This window comes from Accipiter gentilis, chromosome 4 (genome assembly GCF_929443795.1).
Source record: "Accipiter gentilis chromosome 4, bAccGen1.1, whole genome shotgun sequence".
NCBI lineage: Eukaryota > Metazoa > Chordata > Aves > Accipitriformes > Accipitridae > Astur > Astur gentilis.
The window spans coordinates 27090280-27108661 of NC_064883.1; the positions used below are offsets into that span (position 1 = coordinate 27090280).

Consider the following 18382-nt stretch of genomic DNA (forward strand, 5'->3'; position numbering starts at 1 on the left):
CTACATTTCAAGGCAGATTTTTTCCTGCTTACTCAAAATGAGAAGTCAAAAAACTTTAACACGAAAATATTAGAAAGCCAAAGGATCTGGGCCTTCTCAGAATTTGCACTTGTATGTATCTATACAAAGCAAGATTAGAAGATAATTCAGAAAAGGGACAAGGTTGGACATGACTCTATGCATAGTATGGTCACTGCAGAGGAGCACAACAGGAACTCCATCTTCTTGCAGATTCAACCTCCTAGCTTCCAGCCAGAAAAAAATGCTGTTGAACGCAACTGGTAGATTCTTAATCACATGAGTTATATGCAGCATATTTGAAATGCAGTTGTGTGGAATTAAGCCTACAGCATACCAAATAATGAAGAGCTCTTAGAGTTGCAGTTCATGTTAAACTGTCAGAGGAACCAACAGGAGCAGAAGGCAATCAGTACCATGGTGTACTTCTACACCTACTACGGCATGCAGCACTTCATACACTGGTCAGCAAGTGCTATGTTAGTAGACACAGTTGTCATATATGATTAAATGCATATTTCCCAAATGAAATAACAACAAAAAAATCATGCTTAGGAATATTAAGACAGTCAGATAAAGTATGAATCACTTCAGAAGCAGTGAAAATCCCAGTGTTGCCTAGAACAATATAAGCTCTTTTTGTATGCAATTTAACATGCTTACCCAGTCTCTTCGTTGATGTGCCATGGTTGGTTTTGTGAAATGTAGACATTGATGTTGCTGTCAATTTTTCTTGTTCCCTTTCATGCTATTCTTCTCCTTCACTTGAATTCAGTGGAGGGAAAAAAGCCCTTAGAGATGAGCCTCTGCAGGCTTTATGCTGTGAATCCTACAAATGGAGCTCCAGGCCTTGTTGTTAACATTTTCTCCTGACAATTTTCTCTACAATCTCTTTTGGCAATTTAAGAGACTATTTTACGTTCGAGCAAGTAAACAGGTTGAACAACTGTGCCAATAGCTTCTAAATATGGAGCCATGGCTCAATGACTGTTAGGGACAGTTTCTAATTTCAGATATGCAGATGTGCACAAGTCACTTGTTTCCTCATTTAGATGCTTCATGAAGACATATTTATGTCACATCTGAGGTAGTACCCAATTCCTTATCATTTGTGTCTTTCTCCAGAAAACAGGTATTTAGCTGATTCAAATTATGGGGGAAATCCTGTCCTCTGCTGCTTCCCCTGGAGCTGTATGAATTGAATTGACCCTTAAACACATGCACCCTATTTCATTAAAGACAATGAATACATACATAGCCTTTCTCATTCAAATCCACATACACTGCTTTTGAGAATGTACAAGATTTTTATGCTTTCTCTCTCTCTCTCTCTCTTTCTCTCTGCATCCAATACAGGCTTCACTAAACTCAGTAAGGGGTTCAACTCCTGGTATATGGAGGAGACACCCCCACCCCCCAGGGGGTGATTCAGTGACCTTCTCTTTACTAACTCTACCGTCCTTCATAACTTAAGGTCTTCACCAAAATAGGATAACTTGGAAATGTGCTTTGTAAACCAGATTTAATCTGTTTTCATATTTTCCTTTTTTACCTTAAGGTATAGTTTTCATTTTGTATACAATCCAAACCCCCTGGAAAACAAGTCACATATATATAAATGAACTGCATGACTCTACTTTGCTAGCTCTCAAAGGGAAGAAGGGCACAGATATATGCTGCTTCTTGCTCCCACATGACTTAACAGCATGAATGTGGAAGTGAGAAATGCTTACATGAGCTCTCACTGTAATGAGGGCAGCCACTGTGAAAGCTTCCATGCATCCTTCCAGCCATACAACCAAGTCAGCAACCCCTACTATCCAAGCACTGGCCTTTATCTTAATGAAAGCTTCTCACTCCATCAATTTGTATGGACACCTGTTTTGCTTTATACTTTGCAGACATTTACCAGGAACAGATTTAAGAAAGAGCAACTTATTTCACATAGGATAAAACATGCTTCAAGCCACATATCTAGACATAAAAGTGCAGTGGCAGTAGGCTGCAGCTCATTGCTACAAACTGCTAAAAGTGTTCCATTTCCCTGAAGGAAATACTATTAGATTGAGTTCCCACTTCTTCAGTTAGCCATGTGTCATGATAGATCAATAAATAAACTTTTGCCATCTTCTTTAACTATTCTTTTCCTTTTGCCACCTTAACGTTTTCCTTGTAAAATCAGTTTACAGTTAGCTTATTGGCAAAATCACCTATAAAAATACGTGGTATTGTTTTCATTTTGAGAATATTTGCATTCATATTGAAAATCCTCTCAAAGTTCAAGATGGACGAAAAAAACTGCAAGGTCTTCTAAAAAAAATAAACACATTTCTCTGTGTGAACAGTATAAATTTTTTTGTGTATTAACTACAAATTCAATGCCAAGAAACAGTGACATCTGCAGCAGAAGTGACGGAAATTTTATATCTGGAGTAACTGAAAAAATACTAATAAACTTCTATGATACTTATAAATATATAAACTTCTTATAATACTTATAAAACATTTTCACACATATTAATTTGTAAAAATTATTTAATTTTAAAATGCCTGTTCAGCCATGCAAAGGGTGCCAAAACTCCTGCAAACTCATCAGTAAAAAAAGCTGCTTAGTTTATGCTGCCTTGCTTACATCAATCTAGACTAGGATGCTAGTGTGTGCAGTTTACGGCTTTCAAGCTAACACAATGCTAAGAAGCTGTAACAGTTGTAGTTTGGGGCAGCTGAACCTGAATGTCACAAAGAGACTTTGTGATTCTTTCTAATGAGCATGTTGTACATCTTCAAAATTAGGCTTTTAATGCTAAAAAAAACATGAGACACTAGGGTAAATTTTATTCTTTTCTAAGAAACTCCATTCTGGCCCTGATACATCCATCAAGCCACAAAATAAATTCTATGAGTTTGGTCTGTCTTCAGAGGCAGGATTGCTGGTGGCAAAATAGCAACTGAAATCCAACCCCCTCCATCAACCCACTCTCCTCCCACTCCCCCCGCCCCACTAACTTTTTTCCTCACGTTTATATTGATAGTGTAAGAGATTCTTTAAAAAGTCAGAGCACTGTGCTAATATTCATGTATGCTGCAAAACTTAATATCAGGACAAAAATATTTTACAAGGATTTCTGCTAAATAATATCTATTATCATTAGTTTTATTTTGTTATTTATCTTCACCAAGAATAGCTACACACTTAACTGTGCTCACTTACCCCTTCAATGAAGTTGTTATGATTTTGTTTCAAATAGGCTCTTTGAGAAGTTTCTAATACTTCAAGGTGAAATCAAAGCAAAACTGAAAATTAAATATATAAATATATTAGTATTCTTCCATTTTGCTATATATGAAAAGTAAAATTATTTTAGAATTATTAAAATGCTTACCTTTCAGTGTCTTGAAACCTTAATTAGATCCTTAGTCCGTGATGTATACTGTTTATCTGATAAATACAGAAACTACCTCGTGTGGAATGCATTTCTATAATATAGGACTTTTCTAATTACATTCAAGTTGTGGCCTATACAGAATTATCTTTCTACAATACAATGCTATAAATCAAATTATTATTTAAGTGTAAGTGTAAATGAAATGCAACTTCTTTTATAATGCACAGTTTAAAATTCCATTTTACCCTTCAAGATTAATTATTTCTAATAGAGTCCATGACTTGGAATCTGTCAGCTACATACATCAAGAAAAGAAAACAACTCCGTATTGTTATGACTGGATGGAACAAATCTATATTGTTAAGACTGGGTGGTTAGGAACGAAGAGACTGGAGTGACCAAGGAAAAATACTGGGAAAAAAAAAAGAAAAACACTTTTCACATTTAAAAAGGTAGTTCTGGGTCTGAAAGGGCAGGTAGATACCTTTGGTTCACGAGCCAGAGGGTATCATAAACTGTGCAACAAGGTCTTCTGCTAGAAGAGAAACCCCCTCGTCCTACTCCGAAATAGAGATGGGAAGAAAACTCTTTTACCATTTCACAAAATTACTTGTTTGTTTTTATTTTCCCGCCTTCCCACAAAGGAAAACCCAATATGCTTTGAACAAGAGAGAAAGAGTATGCAAGTGAGCTGTCATACTATTCTATATTCTGATGTTGAGGGTACTGGACTTGGGAGATCTAATTAAATTTCTTGGCATGCCAATATCCAAAACTGAGTATTGCAGGCCTGTTGTAGGGAACTCCTCTCAACCTCTCCTAACAGAGCAGACCCATGCAAGGGATTAAGTATTCATCAGAGCATTGCTTGTTTCATCTCCTTGATGCGTTCCAGAACTACCCCACACAGAAAGATTGCTCTTGCTCGAGGAAGCTATGTAGGTCGTGAGAGGACTTAATTTAAGTTCCTAGCCTGAATAAAAAATACAGCTGATTAAAACCAGTGACTTGCTGAAGTGTCCCAGATCCCAAATAGAAGTCTTAATGGCCATGCTTTTGGCCACTCTGCAGAATACATCTTTCTCTCTCACAAACCAGAAATTTCAGTTAGCCCCAGCATTAAAATAAGATATGAGCTTTTGTTCTCGTCTTATCTACGCACAGGAGCATTTGCACAGCTCTTAAATTAACTGTCCTCCCCATTGGACAACGCTCAAGGAAACGAGTCCTGTTTTCACCTCAAAGACCAGCTCTGGACATCAAAATCTTAACTAGTGAATGCTTCAGCAAGAATGGTACATCTCCATTGCTGTGATAAACTAGTATTTTTCAGTGACTCTTTTTTTTCAGTAGCATCCCAACCGGAAAAAAGTTTTTTCTTTCAAGTAAATAAACTCCATTGTTTTCTTCTGATCATACTTGCACTAGGTGCCTCTGATGCCATGCTGTTATTTTATTATTACAATGAATGATTAAAAAAATTTTTCACAAAATCATCTATGGAGACATATTCTCACAGCAGAAGAACAACCAGAAGGGAAGCCAGGACAAGTTAACGGTACTGATTCTGTATCATTTCTAGCTGCCTGTAGTTCTTACCTATTTCATACATATCATAACTTGCACTACGTATCTCCCGATATTCCACCATGCAGTGAGTTAAACATGCTACAAGGGAATACAATATAAATAAATTACTTTCCTAGTGAAAACATAAGTCAGGAAAAGTCCCACTTTTAAAAATTCCACTCCTGAAAGCATTCTGCATTCAAGCTCTAAGCTAATGAAACACATGGTTAAGTTTTGCTATTTGCCATTCCTTTCTCATCTTGCAGAACATTGCCTTGCATATATTTTCTTTTAAAACTCAGTATCAAAATTTTAACTGCCTCTAGAAAACTCCATCTTCCTAGTTATGCTAACTTTGACAGCCCCTGCTAAAAAAAGACAAAACTTTATAGCTCATATAATTTATATAGTTTACATGTAAATAAAAAGTTACAGAAGTATTCTTACTTGCTGGTAAATCTATTAGAGCAAAAAGTGTAAAATCATTTTAGTATAGAAAATACTTTGAGCATACTTGCTGAAAGCTGGAGAGGTGAACACACATTGCCAATGTGCTGTACAAGTTCATGGTATAAAGTTACACACACTTCAAAATCTGACATACACAAATCGGTCACCAAAATCAGATTCTTCACTCTCACAGACTTCATCAAAAACACCAACAAACACGCCTTTTCTTAGACACACTATTTCTCCATCTACAATCACTTTATGTGGCAGTCACATACATTACTGATTTGTTCCTGAGTCCTTTTCAGTCTTTGTAACTCGGGCGTATCGGTCACAATACTGAACCCTCTTCCTTTGCTTTCTTCAAAGTCTCTTTTGTATTTTACCTACAGAATAGAAAATACAGAAGAACAGGGTTGTTTTCATTTTCCACAATGTGCCTCTAGCAATGTAGCAATTCTTTTTTACTGTAAATAAAGCACTTGTGAAAGGCTTTCAGCCCTTAAAGGAGAAGCCTGCCTTCATCCACAAACAGAGACAGGCAGCAACAGGACAAAATTCCCCAGTGCCCGAGGAACTGCCTCCTCCAGGTGTGCTGCGGGCTCACCTCCATGCATACTGCAGCTGTGGAAAGATCACTCTCTGTGGTCATTTCATTCTCAGAGAAGTAACCACAGAACTACAGATGCCAACACAGCATCAAGCAAGCACTTATTTTCCCCCCAAAATAGCTATAACTAAATCTAGAGGTCTTCTAATACACAGCTTCACATTTCAGCCTCTCTTCACGATGAGTCTACCAGTCTCTTCCCCCGTTGAAACATAAATTACATGTTAAAAAAATGCTGCATGAAAAGAGTATTTAGAGGATTGCAAAGTCAAACGTTCATAAGTTAGGGAATGGCTGCCAGTACAAGCTTAATTTGTCCCTCTTGCACGTATGCATTAGGATATTGTCTTTAATCGGGTACTCATATATTACCCTTTGACAAGTCCCCCTCCTTTATTCTGTACACAGCAGAGATGGGTCCGTATGTTCTGGTCCTTTTTTGAACCAGACTATTCAAATCCTACCATCAAGGTAGGGATATTAGTTTCTGCAGGAGCTTTTTTATAGCTCTCATCACAGTCATTAATCAATCTTCATAACGCACCCTGGAAAGTAGGAATGGCATTATCCACACTCCTAGGGCAACCTGCAAACTGAGGTGAAAAAAGCTTAATTTCCAAAACCATACAGTGGTTTCAGGCTGTTCACTCTCAAATTCCTAACACTTGAATATGCTCAAATTATAGACTTAAGTTACCTGTACAAATACCCAATACTTCTACAAATCAGTCATGGGAATATCAATTTCTGCATAAAGAAACAAGATGAAATCTGCAAAATCCTAAGTCACTGTCGAGCAGCAGACAAAACTCTGTAGCAAAGACAGAGCTTGGACCCATGTATCCACAGATGGATTCAGCTACCTTATCCATACCAACTTCTTTTTACTTCCTATGTACCCTGCTTTATTTACTACACACATCCAGATTTTGCAACACATGGGAGAGCAGTAGTACAAAAAGCAGTATTCTCCTCTACACAACTGATAACCAGAAAACATCCAGCTTATGCACCAAATTTTTAGTTAAAGGTTGGCTTAGGCTTATTTCACCAGCAAGCACTTAAGGTGGTGATACACAGGAAAAAATACCCCTAGATCACAAAAGTAAAGTTTCACAGTAGAATATAGTTTGCCCTGCCCATCCTAGTCTTTGATGTGTATGTTCATAACCTTTGCTTTTTCTTTAAATGTAGTTTTACTGTATATATTTATCATTGTATATAGTTCATGCATAGGTCCATCATACAAATCCTTGATGCAGTAAATGACCACAGCAACAAATTACCATTTTTCCTGTGTTCCACCTTAGAGCTACCTGAAATTCATACACAAATGACTGTAGATTTCACATGAGTATATTCTTTTCACGCCACCCTGAGACTAAGGAAACAGTGCTTCCACTCAGGCTTTTGAGGAAAGTATCGGCCACTGGCCCATGCCTTTCTATTCATCTGCCCCACATTCAACCCCTCTGCACCTGTCCTTCCATTTGACCACCATTATCAGGTATCACTTTGTCTCCCTCTGAGCTTCTAAACTAGCCTGATCTATCTCTCCATGGCTTCTTGCTAAATCCGTTTACCCAAGGCACTTCAAAAACCTTTCTCAAATATGCTTTTTCTGTTGCCTATTATGTCCCTATATTTCTACCAAATGGCTCTCCATCTTTCCACTGACTCTCAGAGCCTTCCTTGAATATACTGGGTGGACATAATATTGCAGGACTGTCTGGCACTTAGAAAGAGATCTTACAAGTATATGTGAATTTTTTTAATTTGAAGTCATACAAAACTTTACCAAATTTGGACAGACTTCCATGGCCAAGGACATGTGCCTAACACAAAAGACTTTCTTCCATCTCAGCAAGCTTCAACTCTTCAGCCCTAAATGCTAAGACAACTGAGCTGTTCATCAACAAAAAAAAAAAAAAAAAGCATCAAGAATTTCATATAAGGAAATAAAAGTTTGTCCTAGTCTCAGCCTTGGAAATAGCTGAGTATTTTGCATTAAAATTCAAAATTTGGCCTGAGGCAGACAGCTGACATGGAAATGTTCAGCCTTACTGCTTAAAGTTTACCAGAATTATGAGCAAGTGAACACATCTTATAATAAGAAATGGGCTCAGCCTATAAGAGAGATTACCTATTGTTAGAAAGAGCATTTCCTGTTATTAGTTCCAAATGTATCAGCCATTAACTTCAAATCACCTTTATTCATCTTACAAAGGAACAGAAGAAGAACTAGATAGTTTTAACATCACATTATTTTAATCCTCCAGTCAGCTAAAAAGGGCTCCTACTCTCTATTAATAAATCACTTCACAGGAGTGAGGTTAACTATATCCTTCAGAGCAACTACTCTGAAATCATAAAAAAATTGAATTATTTAAAATGTTAGCAGAGTTAATATATGCATTATTGGATTTTGCTACCTAACTTCAAAATGTAGTTTTAAGTTATAAAAATCACAACAAATGTTTCATGAAGACCGCAGCTCAGTGAAATGTGGCCCAGTAACACCAGTAGTTATTTTAAGTTCAAAAGAACAAAAACCCCAAGTTTCCAGAAAATGTCAAATAATAAAGATGCCATCAGTCATTCAGAACTTGGATCTAAAAAAAATCCTGTTCAGCATCAAGAATGCATATGATGAAGAGGGGAGAAAACAACTGCTGACTGATCTCCAATTTTAGATAATTTAAAAATTCAAGTTTTTCTTACCCAGAAAACTTATAATTACTACAAAATCAGGGATTAAAATGCAATTTAATTGCTTCAAACCAATTTACCAGAGAAAAGAATATTCTGTATAGGAGCTGTAAATATTACTATAATGAATGACTTAACTGCATACCAGGTCTGGATGGGATGAAGTTAACTTTCCCGATAGCAGCCCATAAAGTGCTGTGCTTTGTATTTGTAGCTAGAACAGAGCTGATAACACACCAATGTTTTGGCTATTGCTGATCACTGCTTGCACAGCATCAAGGATGTCTCCCCAAGCTCAGCCAAAGACCGGTAGGCTGGGGACAGACGAGGGGTTGACAGGTGACACAGCTGGGACAGCTGACCCAAACTGACCAAAGGGATATTCCATATGATAAAACATCACACTCAGCAACAAAAGCTAAGGGGAATGGGGGGCATTGCTTATTAAGGCATTTGTCTTCTGAAGCACTATGTGTATTGAGGCCTACTTTCCCGGAAGTGGCTGGACATCGCCTGCTGATGGGAAGTAAGGAATAAATCTTTTTCTTGCTTTGCTTCGGTGTGCAGCCTTTGCTTTTTTCCCATTAAACTCGACCCATGAGGGGGTTTTTTATCGTATTTTTTCCCTCTGTCCTGCTGGGGGGTGTGTGGTGAGAGAGCGGCTTGGTGGGCACCTGGCAGCCAGCCAAGGTCAACCCACAACAAACTGGAACCCTTGAAATTTAGTTTTGAAATGGAAATGTCTATAACCCCTAATGACTGAATCATAAATGCAGTCACTTCCTACAAAGATGCTTTTTATCAGCTCATCACTAAAATCCCAGCTAGTGGTTCGTAATGCCTCCCTCTTGGCTCCAAAATTCAGTGCAGTCTTACAAATGCAGAGCACCCTCAGTGGTGACTGCCCTGAAAAATTGATCCTTTGAGAAACAATGTGTGGCATAAACATTAGAAATAAAACACTAATAAATCACCTTAAATGAAAAAGTTTTAAGTGAAAATACTTCATGAGAAGTAATACTGCACAGACCCACAGTGAAAGTACTAAGTGATCCAACAGATCTTTAACAAATCAAACTTCTCAGATTCATTACATCAGCAAGATATCTTTGATAAGCCCAAATCCATTCATGAGGTCACCATGAAGCAGCCAAGACGGTGGGTGCATCTTACTCTGTACATAAAATCTTATAATGGAGAAAATGCTGCTCATTTTTTTTGCAGGTATACTTGGTACTTGGCAGCAAATCCACCCATTGGCAAAACAAGATTAATTTTTCCTGGGAAAAATAGACCAAAAATATAAATGGAGCCTAAAAGATTGATTACTCTCTTGGGGTTTTTTGCACCTACCCTTAGTCCAGACTCATTTGCAATAACTGAAGCATGTGTCAACTGAACAAACAACACAGGAGTCCAAAAACACTGAACAAAAAAAAAAAGCAGAACAAGAATTCAACATGGTGGATCCTTATGCTCTTATCATCACTGGACAGCTGTGAATAATACCGACCTCAGAAACACACTTCATTCCATCCCTACCTCAACAAGTTACTTAGCCACAACAAAACAAATATTGAATCTCCAAAAGCTAAGGCAGTGTCAAAGCTGGTTTCCTGTAGAGTCCTTTGTCTCTTCTCCACTTCCCTGTACAGACCAGGCAGCTATGCCACTAATCTCCTTCCAAAATATCCCCTTTCCTTATTCTGATACACTGCATAGCCCCACAGACTGTGGCATCATCATGCCTGATGTCCAGCAAGGAAGGAATAAGCAGGGTAGAACGAGACCGCACACACCACATTCACACCACATTTGCCCTGAAAGGAATGTTCATAGACGTACAGTCTTTACCACACCCTGAATATTTATGAATTCGTTTCAGTATATTGTGTTTGAGGTTTGCCCAGAGCCATCTGCTTCTTCCGTGCCCAGCACACACAACTACTTCCCAAAGGTCACCATCTGCTAATACACTGGTTTTCACAGACTGGCAAGAAATCCTCTCCCACAGTACAGGTCCTAGAGGCACATCTTGGCAAAGATGCCTTTGTTTGGATCTGCTTCTTCCATAGAGCACCTACGTCTGTTGATTTTGCCTTGATTTATCTTGCTTCTTACAAACTTAATTGCAAGAGAGAGAAAAAATTTACTCTGTCAATTAGGTTTTTATGATCATGACTAAAAAAAAACGGTTACAGGTAAATCAAATGTAAAGAACAATTCCAGACTAAACTCAGTAAGACTTCCTTTTAGTTGACTAATCACTCTATGAAGGATCCCTAACATTATCCTATCTGACAAAGCTAGGTTTCAGTCTTCATGGCATAGTCTGTCTTCTAACACTGCCCATAGCTCGAAATCCCATTCATCTCCTGCTCATAATTAGAGGTACATTTAAGTCCCATCTAAGACCCAACAACAGTCAGTACCCAATCCGCCCACGCATTGCTTCTCCTAATGGCAGTAAAACATGGCCTTCCCACTGTCACTCAATTAGAACTATTGTCCACAGTAAATCTAAACAGACATCTGGAATGCAGGAACTGAGAATGGCCCACAGGGCAGACTAAACTGTCCTCAAGATTTTATATGAACTGGAAGCTATAGGTTGGGCATTTCTTAGGGAAATCAAGGAGCTATAGGCTCCTAAAAGGCCTTTGATGAATGAGTTTACCTGGAACAAGGGACTGCAGGGTTAAAGATTTCATCCCATTAGTTTTACTGTGTTCTTAGTCAGCTAAAGGAATCTGCATTAAAAGCAAAAAAAAAAAAAGTAGGGAGTAAAATGAAACAAAACAAAAATCCCCTGAGACTGCATTTCGCAATTTTTTTAAACAGTCTTTAGAATGCTCACGGTCATATTATAGAAATTTTTTCTTTTAATATAGTAAAAAAGCCATTTTCACAACTCACGGCTCTGAAGCATTCATCATAATAGTTGAAACTTTCTGAGAGAACAAAGTTTCTCATTCAAGGATGTTTTAAATCTGAAAAGGCCAGCACTCCAACACTATGAAAAACATCTTCAACTATATGGAGTAAAAAGGTTCAAGTGCCATCACTAACATTAAATATACTGTCTTTCTATACATATTGTTCAATCATTGGGCGATTCTGTCTATGCTACCCTGTACAGTACACCTGAGCAAGTTTCTAATCATCTGCAAATCTCTGCACCTGTAATTCCCTGAGGACCTTCGCAGTTTTGCCAGGGAACTACTTCTAACAAACAAAAATCTTGGAATCCATGTCAGAACAGTTAAAATACTGGATGGGTGCAAATTAAAATGTATAAATAGTAACTCTGGAGATAATGTCTCTATAATGTGGTCTCTTTATACTGAGGATGATGAGAGCGACTTACAGAAAAAGCACGGGTAAAAATGATCCAGACCTCGGGATGTGCAGGAACAGGAAATTGGAGGCAGTGAAAGATCAGCAATTTCAGAATGAGAAAATGATGGAGTCCTTCACAACAGCATGTGAACAGTAGCTGGGATCCAAATAAAATTATGACTGAAGAGAGGGTGATCTGAGACCGTTTCAACAGGCTTATGTGCAAACAAGTCGCCTAGGCTCCACGCCATCAAAGGTTATTTCCATTGAAACTACTTAGGTGCTTCTGCCCAAGAAATTACTTTTATGCCAGTACAGATGCTGCTCAAGTGCCTTGCACCTTGTTTTGCTATTGGACAAAGTGAAAGTCAGTCATATCCTTTTCTATTAAAATATAGCACTAATGTTCTCCAAAGTCTGCACACACAGAGAAGGCTACATAGAGAACAAGCCAGTGGCAGATCAAGCTGGTTTTCCCCCACTTCCACCAGCAATTATCATCCATTCAACTTGTGAAACAAACTTTACATCAACATTTTAGAAGTAGTAAACAAATTCTGTGCAGAACTGCAGCTGAGGAGAGATGAGGTTGCAACCTTCATGTTAGAGAAATACCATCAGATCTTCTGTCCATTCCGTATTACTTGGTATATTCTGTGTTTGAACTAGTTTGTCTCCAAGGAACAAAAGCCTGGTGAGGTGAAGGATTTCTTAGTCTGCCACAACAGAAATAGATCTGCTTTCACCATATCTCATCTCCGAGCAGAAATTAAAGACTGATACATATAATCTAAATGCAACCTGATAAATTACCACAAATTTTAATAATACCCTCAAAAATGAAACTAATGATGGCAAACTCCTCCAAACAGAAAGATAATTATCAGACATAAAGGGAGTAAGAAAGTAAAAAACCAAACCAACATTTAAATGCCTCGTGTATAGATTTACTAAATCCTGGAATATGGTTTTAACGGCGGGGTCTGAACTAAACATACTGTCTTGCTGTTCTCTCCATCAGAAAGGAGAATGGTCAGACAACCACCAGGAAAATGATGAACTCAAGAGCTGTGTACTCTGAAGGAAGTACACAGTAAATCACAAGCACATGTGAGCTTGCTCTGCCTACTCTCCAAGGTGGACAGAAAATGTATAACTGCTGGTTGGCTAGGGCATGAAGACTGAGCTAGTAAGTCCTGCTGAGAGGCAGGATATGTTAGCTCGGGCTCAGCGCCATGCAAACCATAGTCACACAGCCTTTAGTTGGCTCATAGAACTAGCAGTGCTCAGAGGCATCTGCCCACTGGGTACCAGAAAGATAAACCCAAAAATGCACATCCACAGAAAAGACAGACAGCCACAACAGCAATTCTGGGGGAAAAAAAGAAACCCCAAACACTCCCCTCCCTGCAAAAAGCCACCAAATAAAAACCCCCAAAACCTACCTAACAAATCTTCCAAATAACACAAGGGCCATATTGGTCCTAAGAGTGTAGAAAATTCACATAAAGAATCAAGCCAAAAACTGAACTAAAAAATACAGCATGAGATGTAGTAAGATTGACCCCAGAAGCGATGTAAAGAAGACTGACCTCAGAAAACTGTAATACAGACCAAGGGTGCAAGTTGTAGTCATATATTACAAAAGGTAACCAAAACAAACACTAACAGGCAGCAGAGAGCCAGCACATGACGGGGGTGGGGGTGGGGGGGGAATCTGTAAAACTTTCATGAACAACTGCCAAAAAATCAGGGAACATTCCCTGCTGTAGCAAAAGAAAGAGGCTGAAATGAGTCCAACTGAGAGCAACCAGAATGCAGCCCAGAACAAAGTGCAGAGGAAAAGGATCTGAAAAATCTGGATTTGAGCAATGCAGACGTGCAGGCACGCAGGCATTACAGAAAGTAATGGGACACACTACAATTATACCCTCTGGCCTCTGCTGATAGCTTAGCAAACTTGGGGTCTCTCACGTCTGTCACTCAGATGCCATGTAGCTGGCACCTTATATACCACTCACATTAGTAACTATCCTCATGTCTCATTATCCTACAGCTCCTCTTGTCTGCTCTCTTGGTAAAAACTTGCCATCTCTTATTCCACAGAGTTAATGGATCATTTGTCTTTAGGTGCTCTTATGGAAGCTCCTTACAACTGTTTACTCTGCCATTTATTGGTTATTTCTTGGAAAATGATATAACAAGTGGAAGCCTGCAGTGCAACCCTGGTTGCAAAATCCATGCCCTTTTTACACACTCTGCGCCCCCTTTGCCGTATTAGTGTCGCTGAAAGAGAGAGATGCACTTGGCTTGTAAGAGAGAAGCAACAATATACTTTATTGATATAAAGTAGTGAGTTAACAAAGTTCAATGGTAAATGCAACAGTGATTTAACAAGATTCGATGGCAAGGTCCACTTGATTATTTACTGCATTTACTGACAGGGTCAGGCAAAGCTGTTAAGGAGACCCTCCCGTTGAGTCATGAGGTTCAGAGAGGACCCCCTTGTGTTCTAAACTCCTTCTCAGAGGGGAGTATTGGTGCAGCTGGATCCAGACTTAATCCTAGACTTGGTCAACAGTTTATGTCTAGAGGATTATATATGCACAATCAATCCTTTATATCACTTAGCTAAAACTACAAAGTTTCAGCATGCTTATTCCCAATTAATTTACCGAGTATCTGATGCAATAAGGATTCTCTCAACCTCAGGGAGTAACCTTGAGAGGCATCCCTACTCAAGGGAAGATCCTGGCATGCAGCCTGCTGCCATGCAGGAGTGCTCAACGGGCCCTTGGCTGTCCACTATTTATGGAGTAAGATGAGGGACCTATAGCCATATTTGCATACCAGCCATATTTTGGTTGGCGCATGCTCAACTAGCCCTCAGCTGTTGAGCAAGATTTATAGCCTTAGCTATTGTGTTGTTATCTGTCTCCCCAGAGTCCAACCTAAGCCGGATGCAGCCATCACGACCGCCACTGGTGGCTATTGCTTAAGCAGAAAAGGGCAGAGGGGGACACACCGCCACAATTAGTTATAGATGTCTCATGCAGTCAGTTTCTCTGTATAACCAAGGACAGGGGAGAGAGACTACTACCTTTTCCATTTAACTGTAAGCAGATTCTGAAATCCTTATAATTTTTCTACCCTCCAAGTTATCTTTCTGCCACTCAGTAATGAAGATAAAGCCTCAAGGCTTTAGTAGGAACTTCCTTTCTAAAAGTTGGAAGTAAAAAGGGAAAAAAATATGGAAGTCCATAAAATCAACTTCCAGTTAATGCCTGCAGCTTGGCACCCACAGATTAGTTTTAATTAAACTCTAGCTAGAATGTGACAGCAAACCCCATTTTTTTGAGACTGTAAATTCTCCATTTAGTTCTTCGTTTTAGGGTGGGAAGAAAAGGAAGGTGAATGGAAAATTATACATTTAAGAAAGGCAGTTTCATACCAGAAAACACACAGCAGACGGTTCAGCCTTGTATGCTTACATTTTCATTTATTTTCAACTCTGAATGTCAGATATTCTTAAGAAATTTCAGCTGCAGAGGGGAAAACCACAGAAAATATTGTTTTGTTCCAACTAATATTCCAAAAACCATCAAAAGACAGGTGTTTGTGAAGACAACTGAATCACTGCAAATGTTAATCCTTGGAGTAGTCCATTAGCTGAATCACTTAGCGGGAATAATTTCTTATAGAACTCAGTATCTAGGCAGCCTCCTATAAATGCAAATCTAATATTTACTTCTTCAGCCTCTCAAATATCATTATAACAACAAGCAGAGTGAAACTGTCAGAAACGTAGGAAAGTCATTCAATTCCATAATTACAGCCACACAAAATGAGAGCAGAAGATGCCAAAGCCCACCAGTAAAATCATTGTTGCAACCTGTTTCTGACTGTCTTTTCTTCATGAACCCTGATGCTTGAATCATCTGAATATACAATTTCCGATACTTCCAAATTGTTTGCCTCTACACCTAGAAAATGCTTACACAGGTAATCTACCTCATTCGCAAAGAGGATACAGGCTCATCACCCCAGAGTCCCTGACTTGAGCTCAAACTTCCCCATGCGCATCAGGAAGCAGACCCCAGTCCTGCCACAACTCATGGGGAAAGAGACATAGATTGTCCTTGACTCCTGAAGCTACAAGACCCAAGGGATACATATAAAAAAATCTTAGCCACATGCTCAAGGGAAAGCACTACAGTGAGAACATGATAACTTGGGGATAGTTTTGCAGTGATGATGGTAACAGGGAAATTAGGCCATTCCATTTGTCCGTTATCTAAGTAAAATGGGCAATAAAAACACATCCAGTCCCCTCGTCCCACCCCCATTAAAAATATTTGCTGCTCAGACTCTCACTTTAACATCCTTAAACTGAGATCAGATAATTAAATCATCCTCTAAGCCTGGCTGCCAATTTTAGGATCTTCTTTGGGAGCCACAGCTAGAGCTTGTTACAGTTAATAGGAAAATTCCAAGTGATTTCTGTTTATCAGCCATTATCCCAGAGACCTCCTCAGATGGTGATAACTGACCAGGAACAGAAGGCTCATCGGACAAAAAGCAGATGTCTCTAATACAGACACCTACACACAACCTCATCAACCAACCTGCTCTTACACTGAGTGGAGAGAAACGGACATTTTCAGAGAACAACTCAGTTCATCCTGAAGAAGGTACTTCAAATATCTTCAAAATACTTGTATTTAAAACATCTTTAAGTACCTTAAAAAGTAAAAATGCATCTTAAAAATACCTAAAATATCTTTAGGTATCTTAAAAAGACATCTAAACCCAGGTGAAATGAACTCTACCCAGAGCTCCAACACTCCCCATCATGTTGTCCCTACATCTCCTGTCATGCTGTTATTTTTGTGAGCTGCTTCAAAATAAATTCATGACCAGTTTCCTAAACCTTCAGAATTCTAGAGCTGCACACAGATGCCAGTACTGAGTTTGGTGTGGGATCAGTTTTCAGACACAGAAACTATCAGCTGCATATAGCACAGTGTTTTTTAAATTGAGAGTTGAATCACCAGATTTTTCTCAAAAGGTGCCTGTAGAGCAATATGTAAAACCAAACTAAAAGAGTGGTTATTTATGATGTGCAAAGGAACGAGAAGGGCAAGGTACCCTTTAAATATATCCATTATTCATTCCTACTGAATACACATGACTTCTGCTTCAAACAGCGAGGGATATGTTGTGAGAGATGCCCTTCTAATAAAAACAAGGCAGGAATGTTAGTACCAGAAGGTTCCCTGCAGGCTAAAAAGTGACAGTTGGCTGGGCTAGGATCAGAGCAAAAAGTGGGGTGTAGCAGCAGGGCATGCTTACACACAGAAAAAAGCAGAAAGAAAAGGAAGGGTCCACAAATTCCAGAAATTAACTGAAAACTTTAAAAAAACAAAAACAACAACAACCCCCCAAAAAACCACTGTTCCAGAAAAGGAAGACCAGGCATCCCAAAGAAGCAGATAGGGACTCTACGTTGCATTTCTTATCAGGGATGTTAGCTAATAACAATGAGCAGGAGTGGAAGGAGGGAAGAGAAAGAGGAGAACAGTTACAAATCACCCCAGTTGTAAAAACTGCTCCCTTTGTTAAATGGCCATTAGCGGAGAGAAGGTGGGAATTTGAAGAAGGATCTTTGTTATTTAAATGCTATCTTGTGCTGCTTTTTCAAAACTTCCTTAGAAATGTATAATAAAACCAACCATTTTTTAGTTCCGAGCTCTAAAGGCCACAGGCTAGGGTTTTGGGTTGGGTTTTTTTTCCTTTACTGACCAGGGAAAACTAGGAGAGAGGTCATTGCTTCTTATAAAAGAGAGGAACGACATTCCTACATCTGTATACATCCTACCTTCTGATTGCTTTTAGGTTTTGAAAATATCTACACAGATGAGCTTTATCATTACTGTAAAGCCTTCCATTTGTGAAAAAAAGTAGACTGATGAAAATAACTCTCTCGTAACTTTCAATACTGTTTATTTTTCTTGCTCACCTCTAATAAGCAGGAACTTATTCCTCCTAAGACAACCTCATCTTTTTATTTCAGAGAAGGGAGAGTAGTGGCAGGGATAGTCTGACAGCAATGATGTAAACTGCATGCGCCTTTTGTATGCAAGGAAATAGGAGGACTGGCACACAATGTTAAAAAAACTCTGAAAGATGCTAAATTTCTTCAAAATGGTTTGCATATTTTTTGGAGATTTGTTTATCTGGAAGGGAGAAGGCTCAGCCTACATTCAGCCAGCCAGCCATCCCCTTTTTAACATCTCAGGAT

The 18382-nt window shown here is 38.8% G+C and overlaps 1 protein-coding gene across 1 annotated transcript in view; it reads right to left on the minus strand.

Annotated features, from left to right (window-relative positions):
- NEBL (nebulette) overlaps positions 1 to 18382 on the minus strand; it is a 272908-nt gene that overhangs the window by 141664 nt on the left and 112862 nt on the right. The window contains exon 4 of the mRNA XM_049798223.1: positions 5702 to 5809. Within this exon, the coding sequence (XP_049654180.1) occupies positions 5702 to 5809 (108 nt within the window). The remainder of the gene's footprint in view (positions 1 to 5701; positions 5810 to 18382) is intronic.